We start from the raw sequence: 17793 nt of genomic DNA, 5'->3' as shown, positions 1-17793 counted from the left end.
GGGGGGCGGGGCGGATCCCCCGGCAGCCAATCAAATGGAAGCACCTCCGCCACCTGCACCAATCGGAGCGTGCAAACCGTCCCCGTCAATCAAATCCGCTGCCGACCAATCAACCTCAGCCGCCCCTCAAACCAATCGCTGAGGGAAAGCGACGGCCAATCAAAAGTCCCCTTTAAAGCCTCGCGGTTGGCCGAGCGCCGGCGGGCCAATTAGCTCGGCAGGCTCGTCCAACGGAGGGATAAGCTGAGCCGGTGCGATCGGGGGCTCGGCCAATGGGATGGTGGGCCCCGCCCTCCGGCCTCGGCTGGCGAGGTGGCCTGACTGCCGCGGAGGAGGCGTAATGTCCTCCAGTTGTGCGAGGCTGGCCGGTTGTGTGTTCCGTTCCCGGGGAGTGGCGGCTTGGGCATGGAGCAGGCGAAGATATTGTAGCATGGACGGGGATAGGTGAGCACCGGCCGAGGAGGGAGATACAAAAACAAGTGTTGTGTTTGTAGGAGTTTTAGAGTGGAGTTGTTCAAACTGGACATCACCCCCCCCAACAGTTCAATACTGGCACTTGGTGTCAAAAAGAAAGACTTGGATTTCTGTAGGCTCCTTCCACGACCTCAGGACATCCCAAAGCTGCTTTATAGCTAATGAAGTAATTTTGAAGTGTAGTCACTGTTGTAATGTAGGAAACAGGGCAGCCAATTTACACACAGCAAGCTCCCACAAACAGCAATGTGATAATGACCAGATAATCTGTTTTTAGTGATGTTGATTGAGGGATAAATATTGGCCCAGGACACCGGAGAGCACTCCCATGCTCTTTGAAATATTGCCATGGGATCTTTTTACGTCCACCTGAGAGAGCAGACGGGGCCCTCGGTTTAACGTCTCTTCTGAAAGACGGCACCTCCGACAGTGCAGCTCTCCCTCAGTACTGCGCTGGAGCGTCAGCTTAGCTTTTTGTCTGCTCAAGCTGCTGCAATTACCATCATTACAAACCTTTCCCCCACTTGCAAAACAGGTGATGGGACCAGATAAATCCTGCTCATGTTCTTAATTTGATATGGGGTTTGTGGTTCGTTTCTATGATGAGAAGTTATGCTACAGCTAAACAAGGCCCTGGTTAGACCACACCTGAAGTACTGAGAGCAGTTCTGGGCACCACGCCTTAGGGAGGATATATTGGCCTTGGAGAGAGTGCAGCGTAGGTTTACCAGAATAATACCCAGACTCCAAGGGTTAAATTATGAGGAGATTTTACACAAATTAGGGTTGTATTCCCCAGAATTTAGAAGGTTAAGGGGCGATCTGATCAAAGTTTTCAAGATATTAAGGGGAACAGATAGGGTAGATAGAAAGTATTTCTGCTGGTTGGGGATTCTAGGACTAGGGGGCATAGTCTAAAAATTAGAACCAGACTTTTCAGGGAGTGAAATTAGGAAACACTTTACACACAAAGGGTGGTAGAAGTTTAGAAATCTCTTCTGCAAATGGCAGTTGATACCAGATCAATTGTTAATTTTGAGATTGATAGATTTTTGTTAACCAAAGGTATTAAGGGATATGGAGTTCGGTCACAGATCAGCCGTGATCTCATTGAATGGCAGAACAGGCTCGAGGGGCTAAATGGTCTACTCCTGTTTCTATAAAAAAAACACAACAGACCTTTTCCTGAAGATGGAGCCCCTTTTAATAGAAAATAGGTGGGGATGTTATAAGGATCTGACCAAGTTCCAGCATCAATTAAGTTTAATATATATTTAAAAGTGGATGTAAAACCGATGCAACATACAATCTTAAAAAAAACACAGGTTACTTTATGCTTCTAACCTGGATTTGAAACTGATGAGCACTTTACAAATTGAAAGCTCTTTGACCAAACAATTAAACACTGAGCTTGTGTTCACTTAACAATTGGACTTAATACATTGTACTCTACATGGTATGAAAGTCCTGTGAGCAATACCATGTGAAACTTTATATTAAAAAAAAAAAAAAAATCTCTCCCATGGTGTTGGATTTTTTGCTATATAATGTAATATATTGGGGTCCCTGATGTGGTGATTGAATAAATAAAATTACATTTATAACAGTTACATGAATACTGGTGGTAATTTTGGGTTTTAATTCTATAATTGTGTATATTTGCATGAAAACTAAATCAGGTGACCTTGGTTGCTATTAAAAGTTAGTTTAACAGTGTAGTTAATTTTATCTTTTTTTTTTTTTTAAAGTTAAGGATATAGAGGAAGAGACTCCAGGAAGGCAGGTGGTAGGAAATGTGTGCAGCTGTATTAGTGAGGTGGGGAGAGGAGAGGAGCATTGGGGTTTGAGTGGTGATCATGGGATGTGGGGGAAGAGTGAGGATCTGGGAGACCAGTTATGAGAGGGAGGGGTGGTCGTGGTGTTTGGGAGCCTTGGGGAGGGAGTATTGGGTTTGGTAGGAGACGATGGCAGAATTGGGAAGGGCCCCCAAGTAGGGAGAGGGGTGATGGTAGTGGTGGGAGGTTACACTTGGGTGGCATCACTGGGATGAGTAGGTGGGGGTGGGTTCTGGGTGCAAACTGACAAAATGTGCAGTGATGGGAGTTTTTTTTGAAGTGGGGCGATAGATTGGTTATTTAGTGTGATTTGTGGAAGTGGTGAGGGGTGAAAAGTATAGATACTAAAGGAAGGTCACAGTAGGAGAAGGCAGCAGCAGTGAGAAGGATTTCTTAGAAGGGTTTCCTGAGCACTGAGTTGGGGAGACCAGCATATTTTTAAAAAAAAACAAAAGCTGAGAATATATATTTTTTAATTAAATAGGTTTTCCAAGGTCATTGTTTTGAAGAATTTCTCCCCTCCCCCCCCCAACTTGATCACCCCTTGCTACCAGACCCAAAACCAGCCTTCAGAGTGGACGGGGTCAGTTGTGCTAGGTGGATAGGTGGGTGGGTAGGATTTCTGAAGTGGAGAGTGAAGAAACCTGTGTTGTTTAAAACAAAAACTTAGCTGAATATATATATTTCAAATAAGAGGTTTCCCTTCTGGGGAAACTCTTTGAATGAATATGCCCTCTTGACCTAACCTGACCCAAGCCTTGAGATCGAAGAGCTCCTCTCATCATCTGCCACCCCACAAAAGCATTCCCAATCTGTCTTCCAAGTTCTAAAAAAAAACCCCTTCCCTTTTAAAATCAGTATTGGAAGTTGGTTCCCAGCAATTGCTCTGCTCCAATAATGTATCTTAACTTCATCTTCTGTAGCATAAACTACCCCTTCTGTGGCCAAAGGCAAATCTGAAATAAAAACAGAAAATGTTCGAAATACTCAGCAGGTCAGGCAGCATCTGTAGAGAGAGAAACAGAGTGAACGTTTTCAGGTCGATGACTTTTCATCAGAACCCTTCCATGACCAACCTGGCCTTGGTACTCCTGGGCTAGGGGACAAAAAGAGCCATCATTCCCGAACCCAGCGACGCTGAGGCCAGTTGTAGCACCCCAATTGCTGTCCCGTCAGCTAACTGAAGGATAGCACAGACCGAATGTGGGATCTTCTGGATTGTATGACTTTGTAGCCCATTGGTTGATGGGCCTTTGGAGGAGTCTACAGATCATTTTTGCTGCGCTTTGGGGATAGCCCATGATCGTACAGTTAATGAGTTGCTGCAATTTATTAAAAAAAAAAAATATTGTTTTGTTTTGCAGTTCCAATGCCAAAACCGAGAAACACAAAACTCCAAAGATTTACACAAAAACAGGAGACAAAGGTTTGCGATGATACTATAGGATCTGTTGGCTCGGTTCTCAAGAGAGGTTAAAGCTGCTCCACTAGATTCAGTAAAGGAGATGGAATGGATAGGGAGAATTTCAAGCTGATTCATAAAAGAAAGCAATATTCTCTCCATGTAACAAAGTTATTTTGTTTTTTGTATGTTTTGGGGGGGGAGGGGAGGGGGTGGGAATGAAATTGTCCTTATTTAGAGGATCCTTTCAGCATGAGATTTTTTTTCACACCTTGCATGAAACAAAATATAGGTGAAAAGAAAATTGTTCAACAGTAATTGTTGTAAAACTTAAAAATTGTTGAATTAAATCTTCAGAACTCTTTGAAACTTACCTGGGCCACAGATGTCCTGCTCCCAGTCCTCTGCCAGTGCTGCTCCGAGCAGGCCAGCAGGAGGTGTGAGAGAGTGGTTCAGAGTCACCTAGGATCAGGAACTAGCATCATTATTCGAGATGATAGTGATAAGTGCCCTAGAACTGCACCTTCATGCCCTAATGGATCAGACAGTTTGATAAGATTGCTGCTGTTTTCCTATATTCATTCTCTGCCCTCTTCAATTTTTTAAGTATTCCAGAGGGGTGTAAATTCATCTTGCGCAGTTGTGCAAAATGAGCGATAGCAAATCTGTAATAAAAACAGAAAATGCTGGAAATACTCAGCAGGTCAGGCAGCATCTATGGAGAGAGAAATGGAGTTAACGTTTCAGGTCGATGAGCCTTCGTCGGGTCATCGACCTGAAACGTTAACTCTGTTTCTCTCCACAGATGCTGCCTGACCTGCTGAATATTTCCAGCATTTTCTGTTTTTATTTCAGATTTCCAGCATCTGCAGTATTTTGCTTTTGTATTAGCAAATCTGTATCCTGTTTTGCACTCCACCCGACTTCTATTCTCTACTTCAACGCTACTGGCTAATATAAATTTATACCCCAGAGGGTTTTGCAGTGATGCTTGTTCCTTAGGTCTTTCATAATTTCCATGTTTTGAAAGGGTTTTCCAGCACATTCACTGGGGAGCGCAGGCAAAAGGATGATGATGTGTTTGAAGCTTTGGGCAGCACGGATGAATTGACGTCTGCAATCGGGTATGTAACTCTTAACATTTAGAGAATATTTGGAGCTATTGAGAAACTTGTGCTGGTGGCAGACCTGTATTTCTTGTACTACTTGAGGGATGCCGGCACTGCACAGTGAGCTTTCGGGACCAGGACGGTTCAATCCCTAGTGTTCTGTTAGATTCGCTCAGTCGGGGCAGCAGTTGAGGCACCGTAAGTGGCTGCAGTGCTCCTGGGTAGAAATTGCTATTGGGATATTGGATCAGGACATTGCTTGTGATGCCTCCCACAGTTTAATCATCCGACACTCGCTGTTTAAACATGAAAATTCGGCAAGTTGGATAAGGTACTAAAGGGCAGCCGGCACCCATGGAACCAAACCCGAGCAGGAGCCATCATCTTTGGGAGAGAATGCGGGAAAGGGGAGAAGTACAAAAGGGGAAAAAATAATGCACTATTCTGAATCAATCTGAAGGTAAGCATGCAGGTGCAGCAGGCGGTTAAGAAGGCAAATGGTATGTTGGCCTTCGTAGCAAGAGGATTTGAGTACAGGAAGAAGGATGTCTTGCTGCAGTTGTACAGGGCCTTGATGAGACCACATCTTGAGTATTGTGTGCAGTTTTGGTCGCCTTATCTGAGGAAGGATGTTCTTGCCATGGAAGGAGTTCAGCGAAGATTCACCAGGCTGATATCTGGGATAGCAGGAATGACGTAAGAGGAGAGATTGGGACGATTGGGCTTGTACTCGCTGGAGTTTAGAAGAATGAGAGGGGATCTCATTGAAACTTATAAAATTCTGACAGGACTGGACAGACTAGATGCAGGAAGGATATTCCCGATGGTCGAGGAGTCCAGAACCAGGGGTCACAGTCTAAGGATAAGGGGTAGGCCATTTAGGACAGAAATGAGGAGGAATTTCTTCACCCAGAGAGTGGTGAACCTGTGGAATTCTCTACCACAGAAGGCAGTAGAAGCCAATTCATTAAATATATTCAAGAAGGAGTTGGATATATTTCTTAAGGCTAAAGGGATCCAGGGGTATGGGGAGAAAGCAGGGACCTGGTACTGAAATTGGATGATCAGCCATGATCGCATTGAATGGCGGAGCAGGCTCGAAGGGCCGAATGGCCTACTCTTGCTCCTATCTTCTATGTTTCTATCACCGGGACCGCCTTGTGCTGACATTGCCTCTCTATATTCTGCAATAAACCAACGGATTGGGTGTGCAGTGTGTTGGCACACTGTCCTTTCATTGCTGGGATCTTGGATTGAAATTCAGTCCTGACTGATGGTATTTGGGACAACATTCCCATTTCACGTGCATGTGAACGTTTCTTCCACTATTCACAGCCAATATGAACATCAAGCACTTCTTGGTCAGGTACAGCAAATAGGGCATAAACCCCCCACCCTGCCCCAATCATGTCCCTTAATCCCAACCTCAAAAGTACCCCACCTCTATCAGTGTGGCATTTTCCATTTCCCATACCAGATATCTTCATTGCCTCTCTTGAGTAAGATTACCAATTTAGTGTTTGTTCGTATAGAATAGTGGGCTGTGTACTAATGCCCACTTGGAACTGGGTAAAGACTATTTCAAATACCTATAATTTGCATTCCCGGGGGGGGGGGGGGAGAGAGGGAGAACGTTGTGCTACACTGTTGTGGTTTTCTCACATTTTATGTTGCCTGTGAAGCATCACAGTGACCGCGAGCTGTCTCTTGTTTCTTTCAGGCTGGCAGTGGAGTTCAGCTTGGAGCAAGGTCATGAGTTTGTGGAGGAACTTTACAAGGTACAGTGAATCATAGAATCAAATAGCGCAGAAGGAGGCTATTTGTCCCATTGTATCTGTGCCAGCTCTTCGAAAGAGTGATCCAATTAGTCCCACTCCCCTGGTTAGACCATATCTGGAGTACTATGTACAGCTCTGGGCACCACACTTAGAAAGGATATATTGGCCTTGGAAGGAGTGCAGCAGATTCACCAGAATATTACCAGAACTCAAAGGCTTAGATTATGAGGCGAGATTACCTAGACTAGGCTTGTATTCCCTATAATATAGAAGGTTAAGGGGTGATTTTATTTAGGTTTTTAGGATTTTGGAAGGAATTGATGGGTTAGATGGTGGGGGAGTCTACAAGAGGACACAACCTTAAAATTAGAGCCAGCTCATTCAGGAGAGAAGTTCGGAAACACTTCTTCATGCATAGGTTGGTAGATGTGTGGAACTCTTCCATAAAAAGCAGCAGATGCTAGCTCAATTAATGATTTTAAATGTGAGATTGATAGATTTTTGCTAGCTAATGTCAATAAGTGGGCGTAGATTTAAAGTAACTGGTAGAAGGATTAGAGATGAGTTGAGGAGAACCACTTTCAGAGTGGTGGGGGTCTTGAACTCACTACCCATCACATTTAAAGAAAGTACTTGGATATGTACTTGAAGTGCTGTAACCTACAAAGCTACGGACCCAGAGCTGGAAAGTGGGATTAGGCAGAATAGCTCTTTTTCGTCCGGCAAAGACACGATGGGCCAAATGGCTCCCTTCTCTGCCGTAAATTTCTGTAATTCTAAGGGTATTAAGGGATATGGAGCCAATGCGGGTGGGTGGAGTTGAGGTTTAATTGAATGGCGGAAGAGGCTCAAGGGGCTGAATGGCCGCCTCCTGCTCCTAAGTTCCCTCTGGTTATGGACCCTCCTGCCACTGGAAACAGTTTCTCCTTATTTACTTTATCAAAACCCCTCATGATTTTGAACACCTCTATTAAATCTCCCCTTAACCTCCTGTGCTCCAAGGAGAACAATCGCAACTTCTCTAGTCTCTCCAGTGCCATATACATCGAGATTATTGCTGTGCTTGTGGATGCTTTGAGATGGCCCATCAGTTGCTGGAGTTTATCTTCAAAAGTGTGTAAGACTCAATTCAGGAACACCCAAGTTGTGTTTTGTGAGTTTAGTAAAACCAATACTGATTATTTTTATTATGTTGTCATTCACATTTAGGTCACTTAATGTTAATCTTTGACTCGGACTGTAAAATTAAAAACATATACTTTTGCACAATTTCTGAGCTGGGAAATTTGGAAGTGATTTTAAAAGGTATGAAATTTCCAACTCTCCTGATGGCCTAATGTCTAAATATCCTCGGCTGTGTAGACCAGAAAGTTGCAGATAAGAGCCAGGATGGTGGTCGGAACACAACCGACCTCTTCCTGGGCGAGGAAGGCAAAAGAAAATTAGCCATGATTCCCTCTACTTATTGCTGTTTAGTGACCCCCTCTCTTCACCCCCCCCCCCCCCCCGGGAAAACGCTTGCGTAGGAATCGGATGAGGACCGGATAAGGCTGTAATGCTATGCCCCATCGCTGAAAAGGTTGTAAATGTTCGAGGCTCAACATTGTCGCATTTTGGGATTTGTGATCTCTTTTTCTTGGAAATAATTTGGGAATGTTACATATTAAGTGTTTTTTTTAAAACAGTGAATTTACACGTTTAAAAAGTCACAGGTTGTAGCTACTGGGGAGTGAGTTTGAGGTGTCGACGAGCCAGGCATTAGTTTCCACATTAAACAATTGGTTACCTTGTCTCGGATGACCTATCAAACATCATCTTGTGGTTGCGAATGATTCTTTTCACGTGAGCCCAAAATGAAGGTGTTGCTTAAAATGTACCTTTTGGGTGAGGAAGTGGTTGGTTTGGTTGATGGACCTACTGGCAGGACCTGAATGGGAAAGGAGTCAATGGCACTGTACCTTCACCATGTGGATCCAAGAACAACAACAACGTGTATTTATATAGCACCTTTAACGTAGTAAAACGTCCCAAGGCGCTTCACTGGAGTGTTTTAAGACAAAAAATTTGACACCGATTCACAAGGATAAATTAGGGCAGGTGACCTAAAGCTTAGTCAAAGAGGTAGGTTTTAAGGAGCGTCTTAAAGGAGGAAAGAGAGGTAGCGAGGCAGATAGGTTTAGGCAGGGAATTCCAGAGCTGGGGGCCTAGGCAACAGAAGGCACAGCCACCAATGGTTGAGTGATTATAATCAGGGATGCTCAAGAGGGCAGAATTAGAGGAGTGCAGATATCTCAATGGGGTTGTGGGGCTGGAGGAGATTAGAGATAGGAAGGGGCGAGACCATGGAGGGATTTGTAAACAAGGATGAGAATTTTGAAATCAAGGCGCTGCTTAACCGGGAGCCAATGTAGGTCAGCGAGCACAGGGGTGATGGGCGAACGGGACTTGGTGCAAGTTAGGACACGGGCAGCTGAGATATATTTCTTAAGGCTAAAGGGATCAAGGGATATGGGGAGAAGGCAGGGACAGGGTACTGAATTTGGATGATCAGCCATGATCTCATTGAATGGCGGAGCAGGCTCAAGGGGCTGAATGGCCTACTCCTGCTCCTATCTTCTATGTTTTGGATGACCTCAAGTTTACGTAGGGTGGAATATAGGAGGCCAGCCAGGAGTGTGGTGGAATAGTCCAGTCTAGGGGTAACAAAGGGATGGATGAGCTGAAGAGTAAAGAAAGGACACGTGCAGTCAGTCGGGTTTTTAATAGTCTGCAAGGGACAGGCCTTGATATGGAGTTGCAAACTAAGATGCAGGAGCTCAGTTTTTGCAGTTTGAGGTTGTCTAGAAAGAATGGTACTGTAATACCAAAATTAGTTGCCCAGCCATGAAAGGGACCGGGTGTGGTTTATTATTTTTTCCTGATTTTTTTAAAATGTGAAATTGAATGGAGTAAGTGAGGTTTATTTACAATTGGTACTCTACTGTCTAAAATAAAGCCGCTTACAGATTTGTGTCTGGTCTCATCTCTCGGGTTTGCAGTCCACCTACTGAAAGATTGAAGCACACACTTGAAAGACAGTAACTCCGGTTCGGATCACAAGGGAGCTGTATTGTTGCACCTTCCAAGTTCCGCTATTGTATAATTAGATATTAGGCAGTACGGGCGAACCCATGAATATAAAATGCGGGGACCGTTTACGGTGTAACCAGCACCACTGAATTGGAGAGAATATCTAAGGCATATCTGTAATTTATATAATGACTGTGAAGAATAGGCACTTGAGATAAGTGGCTAAGATAATCAGAGCATCCTTGATTTAATCAATATTTCAGGTATTTGCCTGTGTATTGTGGCTATGTTAAATATTGAATTTTGTTTGGCTTGTTTCACAGATCCAGTGTGTGTTGCAAGATGTTGGATCCAACATAGCTACTCCCATCTCCTCTGCACGAGAAAGCCATCTTAGTAAGGGATTTCAAAGGAAATCAATTAAAGCTGATTGTAAAGTTTAATTCTCCTGGTTGTGCAGAACCCTTGTTTTCCACCCCCTCCCCAGCCTCTCTACACACACTGACTGATCGATAGTGAGCAGGCTATCCCTCCCAAACATCTACTGTTGCTGTCCTGAATGGACTATTGGGCAATGCTTGAGGGCAGTGCACCTCCACCTGTGACATTTCCTGCCTCTTGTATTTATAAAAAAAAAAAAAAAAGTTCCTTATTGTTGCCAGACTGGCTAAAATTGGGAATGGTCCCTGTGGGAATCACGAGCGAACTCCAATCCTGCCACGTGGTAATGTAGCCTCAGGGCAGTAATGTTCTGAGCCAAGAGATGGGTTAAGACTGCCCATGTCCCAAGATGGTGCTAAAGTAGAGTAAAACTAGCTTCTGCGCAGCACCTCCCCATTATAGCAAGCTGAGATTTGCAACACGAATGTGTGATTATCACCCAGCTTCTGCTGTGGCACCATGTATTGCTGCCTCAACATGTTACATCAATGTACTGCTTGTAACTAGGATTATATATTTTTTTTAAAACGCCTATATGGGACTGACCCGGAGTAATTAGTTACTTTGCACAGTATTTTGCTCAGAGGATCCTTCTCCTTTAACATCAGGGAAAATGTTGATTATCCTTTGTGTTTTTATATCAGAGAGAACAACGTTTAGTGAAAAGCCAGTGATCGAGCTGGAAGGGTGGATTGATCGATATGCGGAGGAGCTCCCACCTCTCACTAACTTCATCTTACCAGTATGTATATCACACTGCCGCAGCATACTGTACTCTCAAATCTGCTTGCTTTCCACAAAATATTAAGCTGCAAAACCATGTTTGTAACCAGGTACTGTCACTTTGTTAAAATATCTTGCAAACCCACTTGCGTTCTTGTGCTTTACCGTGCTGCAGATTTAGCACTGCCATCATGAGTGCAACGTCGGTCATATCTGGCATGAAAATAGTTCAAGTAAAAGAAACGTGGTTTTCTGTCGGCCAGTGTAGTTGGGCCTCTAGAGCAGGGCAGTTCCCAAGACCTGAGCCTAAAATCTCGGGAATGGAGTGCGTAGTTTCAAAGGCGTAGGTCTGTGTTTCAACAAAGCAGAGTGATGGGGAATGTATCTGGCCATAATCATCCACCAGAGCAGTTGTGCACACTGTGGTTTTCATTGACTAGGTGCCAAGCAGGGGCCAGACATACCCCACAGAGGGAGAATTATGACTCTGGACGTATTCATGAACCTCTCGAAAGCTGTTTTCAGAGAGTGCTAGCAGAGGCCTGGTAGAAAATCGTCCCCTTCCTTCCTCTTTCTCTTCTTCCCCCCCCCCCCCCCCCCCCCCCAAGCCATCAAAGCCATGATAGCAAGAAGTGTGGGGAAATTCAAATTTATGGATGTACTTTTTTTAAACTCCTGAAAATGAACAGCATTTTGAAGTTAGATGTGAATTGCATTTCAGGCTACCATGTCGATCGAATCACTGAAAGTTGACAAGGAAATAAAAATCATGCCACCTCTCGGCTCTTCAAAGGCCCAGAGCTTTGCTAGATGATCTTTATTTAAAACTGAAATATATTTCTTAAGCCCCATTTCTATTTTTCCTCTTATTTACCAGCTAAGAGTCCTTTTGCCAATACTTGATGAGCAAGGCACGCAGAAGTGACTCGAACTCCAGTTTAACCTCTCCAATGCTGCCCTTGATGGCATGACTGAGATCAGTGAAACTTGTCATGCTTCCCTGGCAATGCCTTGAGTGTGCCAACATGTGGCACTGCTGCACCCACTGACTGAAATTCTGTGTTTACTGTTGATATCTTGTATTTCGCCCAACGCCGAAGGCTGCCACAATCCTTTCTCTTATTTTTCGCAGTCAGGAGGAAAATGCAGTGCAACCCTGCACCTGGCGCGAGCAATCTGTCGCAGGGCAGAGAGGAGGTAAGTTTATGAACAGGGTCGCTATTTTACTGCCACTCCAACAGTATTGCCTGCAATCTGACCTGCAATCACTAATGTTTTGCATTTAGGTGAATAGTGCCGATAAACAAAATATAAATGAAAGGGGGACTGTATCGTAAGAAGCGCTGCACAATCTTCAGCATTATATAAAACCTCCCTCCCTAATTCCACTCATGCAGCCTTGCTCTGGCTAAGTAGGTGAATACGCAGTCTGATGTGATATTGAGCTATTCACAGTAGGAAGAGTCCGAGTTTACTAATCGCAACTAGACAGATTACAATTATCAGTGGAGCCTCAATTCCCACTCCTGATCATTATCCAACAGGCCCTGCTGAAGTGTGTATGTGTTCAGAAATTGAGCGAGTGCAGGTTGGGGCTCAGTTGTGATGCTCCCACGGTCAAACAGCCTGCTTTTTTTATAAATTTGTTGATGGCATGTGGGCGTCGCTGGCAAGGCCAGCATTTATTGCCCATCCCTAATTGCCCTTGAGAAGGTGGTGGTGAACCGCTGCAGTCCGTGTGGTGAAGGTGCTCCCACAGTGCTGTTAGGGATGGAGTTCCAGGATTTTGACCCAGCGACGATGAATGAACGGCGATATATTTCCAAGTCAGGATGGTGTGTGACTTGGAGGGGAACTTGAAGGTGGTGGTGTTCCCATGCGCCTGCTGCCCTTGTCCTTCTAGGTAGTAGAGGTCGCGGGTTTGGGAGGTGCTGCCGAAGAAGCCTTGGCGAGTTGCTGCAGTGCATCTTGTAGATGGTACACACTGCAGCCACGGTATGTCGGTGGTGGAAGGAGTTAATGTTTAAGGTGGTGGATGGGGTGCCAATCAAGCGGGCTACTTTGTCCTGGATGGTGTCGAGCTTCGAGTGTTGTTGGAGCTGCACTCATCCAGGCCAGTGGAGAGTATTCCATCACATTCCCTATTCGTGCCATGTAGATGGTAGAAAGGCTTTGGGGAGTCAGGAGGTAAGACACTCACCGTAGAATACCTAGCCTCTGACCTGCTCTTGATGTCACAGTATTTATGTGGCTGGTCCAGTTAAGTTTCTGAGCAGGGAGATGCCAAGTGAAGGCTGTGCAGTCTCCTACTGGGGGTCAGGGCAAGGGGGGGGGGGGGGGAGGGGAGTGACGTCAAAAGGGAAAGTCACACCCACTGACCTCACTCCTGATCCCACCCCTTTCTCTGTCTCATTCTTGATCCCACCCCTGTCCTTATCCTGATCCCACCATCCCTCCCTCACACCCCCCCCCCCCCCCCCAACCTCTCCTCCTCCTATGGTGCTTTCTGGCAGTGGTCATGAGGCACGGGCAGACCAGCCAGGAGTAGGTGGTGTGCCCTCTTGACTCTTATCCTCAGGCCAGACCGATGAATAGAAGATTAAAAATAAAGGACACTTGCCAGAAATGCCAATCTTAAAAAATAAACACATTGTAAAATCTGAGTTTTTTGAGTTCACACTAATTTGCAGTTTAATGGTGTATTTTCCTCAGTATGATCTGCATCGTACGAGCTGGGGAAGCCGACCGTAATGCTGCAAGATACCTCAACAGGTAAACTAGTTCTGTGCTGTAGAAATTGTTGATGTGTAGCTAGACCAGAGAATGAATCATAGAATAGTACAGCACAGAGGGAGGCCATTCGGCCCATTGAGTCTGCGCTGGCTCTTTTGAAGAGCAATCCAGTTAGTCCCACTCCCTGCTTTTTCCCCATATCCCTGCAATTTTTTTCTCAAGTATTTATCAAATTCCCTTTTGAAGGTTACTATTTACTCTGTACCCACCACTCTATCCGGCAATGCATTCCAGATCCTAGCCACTCGTTGCATAAAGTTTTTCCTCATGTCGCCTTTGGTTCTTTCGCCAATCACCTTAAATCTGTGCTCTCATTATCGACCCTTCAGCCATTGGAAACAATTTCTCTCTATTTACTCTAGCCAAATCTTTCATGATTGTAAACACCTATCAAATCTCCTCTTAGCCTTCTCTGCTCCAGCAACTTCCCAGGATCCCATACTTTATTACTGTAGGCCTGTGGCCACTAGGAACTAGGTTTGAGAATGTCTTGAGCTCCTTTCACTTAAGGGTCTTGCATCTAGCTGATCTTAGCTAGGCAGCGATAGGATCTTTATATTTGGTTTCTTTGTGCACCAAACTAGTAATTGCTGTTCAGTGTCTCTTGCTAGAAATGTGTGTGGAGGTTGGCTGAGAATAGGATCAACATAGCAGCGGAGATGGCCCATTGTGAAATAGCTAAACGGTTGCTAGCCCAGTCACTGGGAAAATGGCATCTACCAGAGGGCTTTTGGGCACATCTGGAACCTTCCAAGAGAGGAAACATGTGAGGTAGGGTAATTGGATTTAAAACAAATAAAATTAACTGAAGTAGATAGGAACCATGAGGAGGCCATTTAGCCCCTTGAGCCTGTTCTGCCATTCAGTGAAATCATGGCTGATCTGTGACCTAACTCCATATGCACACCTTGGCCCCATATCCCTTAATACTTTTGGTTAACAAAAATCTAACAATCTCAGATTTAAAATCAACAATTGATCTAGCATCAATTGCCGTTTGCAGAAGAGTTTTCCAAACTTCTACCATCCTTTACAAGTAGAAGTGTTTCCTAACTTCACTGAAAAGCCTGGCTCTAATTTTTAGACTATGGCCCCTAGTCCGAGACTCCCCAATCAGTGGAAAGTTTCTCTCTCTCTCTCTCTCTCTTCCCCCCCCCCCCCCCCCCACTATCTGTCCCTCTTAATATCTTGAAAACTTCAACCGAATCAAGCCAAAGCACTTGTTAAATAACCAGCTTCTTTGTGGAAATATCACCTACTGAGTTGAAGTTTGGGATATGGGCAGATCACATTCCCCTACAATGATCTGTCCTCGGTCACAGACCTGAACCTTGTCGAACTAGAATGTTTTACTCTACTGCAGTGATCACCATCCTCATGTTTTACCTGTTTCCTCACAGGCTGAGTGACTACCTGTTCACATTGGCACGGTACGCTGCCATGCAGGAAGGCAAAAAGGAGCACGTTTACAGGAGGACAAATGAAGACTAGCACAGTTGCTGTCTGCGTGTTCTAACTTTTACAGTTGTAAATAAATCTTTTCGCATCAGTGGCAAAGGTATTTGGAGCTTTTAAATGGGCGGCTTGCTTTGTATTTCTGACTTCAGGTGATTGGTGCTATTCTGGCCACCTGGCATTGTGCTTCCTCATTTGTGGAAAAATGGGTTTCTGTCGCTGGATCAAAGTTGGTCAGTGCTTTTATATTTCCCAGTGTAGTCGATGGCAAAAGAGCGATGTTTATGCATGCTGTCAACTGCACTTTCACATAACTTAAAAGCACTTTGTGAGCAATCTTTGATCCTGTGCTTTTGGGTGGAAAGGACACTTGTAATGGAAAGCTGGGCACAGCTAATCATTGGTGCATTAGTGTGCACAACATCCTGTATAAAATGGATCCATTCTGAGTGAAACTCACTTGCTGTCACCTGAGGTGTGTTGTGCTACCAGGTCATGTTCAAGCTATTCCCCCCCCCCTATTTTCCTTGCTTATATTTTTGTACCTTGGCATTTCCCATGGAAAGTACATCTGCATTTTTATCATCAAAGTGAAGGATGCTGTGGAAGAGAATATTTCTCCATTTTTGGCACTCTGTCAGCATCCCATACTCTGAGGTTGGGCATAGAATGAGTTAGATGCAGAGTTAGGTTTCCTTTTACTCTGGGGACCCTCAACCCAGCTTCAGAAGAACACTTGTTTCTGCAGCAGTGTGACATTTCCAGTTCTCTCATCAGTCGTGCTTGTGGCCTCTTGGAGATTGCCAATTCAGTGCTAATTTTTTCCCAAATTTAGTTTTGAGTTGTGACTCTTGCCCAGTAAGAACTGGGGTGAGACCACCAAACCCATGATCCTGAACACTCAGCAGAGAGGATCTTTCCTTCCATTAACAATAAATTTACGACTGTTCTGAGAAGGACATCGAACCCACTGCACTTCCCAGTATTTTCCCCCAACAAGCTGTTTTATTTCTTCTCCTCTTCCTCACTCTGCCTTCCTGCTCTGCACAATATAACTGTGCAGAGAGTGGCCTACTTCCAGATCTTTGTGGCCAGCCACTGGAGTGGGGGGGTTGAGGGAAGTTAGGCAGAAACATCGTGTCACTCCTTGTTCAATGTGGGGCACATCAGACTTTTGCTTGAATAACATGGCTGAGATGAGGTAGTAATATTAGAGATCCTGTCTGCTGTTTTTAAATATATGGATGCATTGTGATACTTTAATAAATCTGCACAATCTGGTTTAAAAATGGAAAGTGCTGCAAATACATCGGATGCATCTGAAAGATAAAAGCTGGTTAACATTTGGGTGAAAGTTCTTCTGTTTTTATTTTTGTAGATATTCTGGGCTGATGTTTCCCACAATCTGTTGAATTGTAATCAGTGTTGCTAATTAACTAATTTTAGTGTTGGTTCATTACCGAGTTCATCCTGTAAGGCTTTAATTTTCTCTGATCACTTGTGCTGAATTGTAAGTGAATAAAAAGAATTCCTGTGCTCTAAGTAAGTGATTTAATTTTTTTCTCCGCTCGATCCCAAGATCAGTTGTAAAAATCCCTTCCACGTTGGTTGCTGTTAATCTTACTGATCAACAATCATGAGTTCCTGAAGAAGGTCGTTTTGTAAAGTGCTGTTAACGGGGAAAATGAGAAGCAGTAGCCACGATCCCGCGGCTCTGGTATTGTTCAAAAGCGCCTTCGGTAATTTTTTGACAGGAGACTCCAGCAAATCAGTTGGTGGTCAAAAAGAACCACATGTTTAGGAAGCTTGAAATGGGTGAGTGCAGCCAGAACAGCGTGAGCACAATCTTAAGCGTTAGCACAGGCTATAAAGTCCTGCAACATTCTGGATGTTAAATCCTTGATGGTGCTGTGCCCGATTGCTGTTGCAAAACCAACTGGCCTGAAGTTTGGTATGAATTGAACACCAATTTGGATGGATGTACCCAGAATGTGTTCAAGCAGCTCACGCAAATGAACTCAGGTGGACAAGCCTGGGACCATTTGTTAGAGGAAATATCTCCTCTTCAATACTGCAGGGGTTTAAAAATCATTCAGAATGATTTTTCCTTTATATAACAATCAGCAGATTTTCTGTCACTATCATGGAACAGAAATAAGATATTTTAATTGCAACACCGCCATCAGATCTTCTGTATCACAAATTATAATTTTAAGTTGACCGCCTTAGAACATATTTTACTGCTGCCTGGGAACATGAAGTGCCATTTGCAAACTAAAAGTGTTGAACAACACTGGCACCAGCTGAAGTAAGTGAGAAAGACAAGGAATCATCTCAAATCATGACTGAAAACGAGCAGTCCGAATACCTACAGTTGGATGAGCAACTGGGTTTACTGCAACCTGACTTTTGGAAAAAACAAACAGCACTTTGATATTCAAAGAAGATCATAAACTTATAAATGATGAGAAGCTAGGGACTGGAGGAAGAGATTCATGTACAGAAATCATGAAAATCAAATTTAAAAAGTTAATGGAATGTTGGCTTCCATCTCAAGGGGGCTGGAATACGTGAGTGGAAGTTATGTTACAGTTGTATTCAGTTCTGGGCACTGCACCTCAGGAAGGATTTATTGGCATGGGGAGGGTCCACCAGATACTGGGCCTAGAAGAGTTAAATTAGAGGGAATGGTTGCATAGACTAGGCTTATATTC

General features: G+C 44.3%; 1 protein-coding gene across 2 annotated transcripts; it reads left to right on the top strand.

The window, feature by feature from the left end:
* The first annotated feature begins 210 nt into the window (after positions 1 to 210).
* mmab (metabolism of cobalamin associated B) lies at positions 211 to 16621 on the top strand. 2 transcript variants are annotated; one of them, XM_085961320.1, is made up of 9 exons: positions 214 to 444; positions 3674 to 3735; positions 4742 to 4835; positions 6541 to 6598; positions 9991 to 10063; positions 10753 to 10850; positions 11964 to 12028; positions 13544 to 13603; positions 15025 to 16621. In XM_085961320.1, the coding sequence occupies exons 1-9, from the start codon at positions 278 to 280 to the stop codon at positions 15113 to 15115; spliced, it is 768 nt and encodes a 255-aa protein (XP_085817446.1). In that variant the 5' UTR covers positions 214 to 277; the 3' UTR covers positions 15116 to 16621. The 2 variants fall into 2 exon arrangements, with proteins under 2 accessions (XP_085817447.1, XP_085817446.1); XM_085961321.1 differs by lacking the exon at positions 13544 to 13603 and having other exon boundaries at positions 211 to 444.
* The last annotated feature ends 1172 nt before the right edge of the window (positions 16622 to 17793 follow it).

Source organism: Somniosus microcephalus, chromosome 19, assembly GCF_052327205.1.
Source record: "Somniosus microcephalus isolate GS21.2 chromosome 19, FLI_Smic_1.0, whole genome shotgun sequence".
In the NCBI taxonomy this organism is placed as follows: Eukaryota; Metazoa; Chordata; class Chondrichthyes; order Squaliformes; family Somniosidae; genus Somniosus; species Somniosus microcephalus.
The sequence above is the reverse complement of the archived record's forward strand: the minus strand, read 5'-3'. Positions and strand labels throughout refer to the sequence as shown.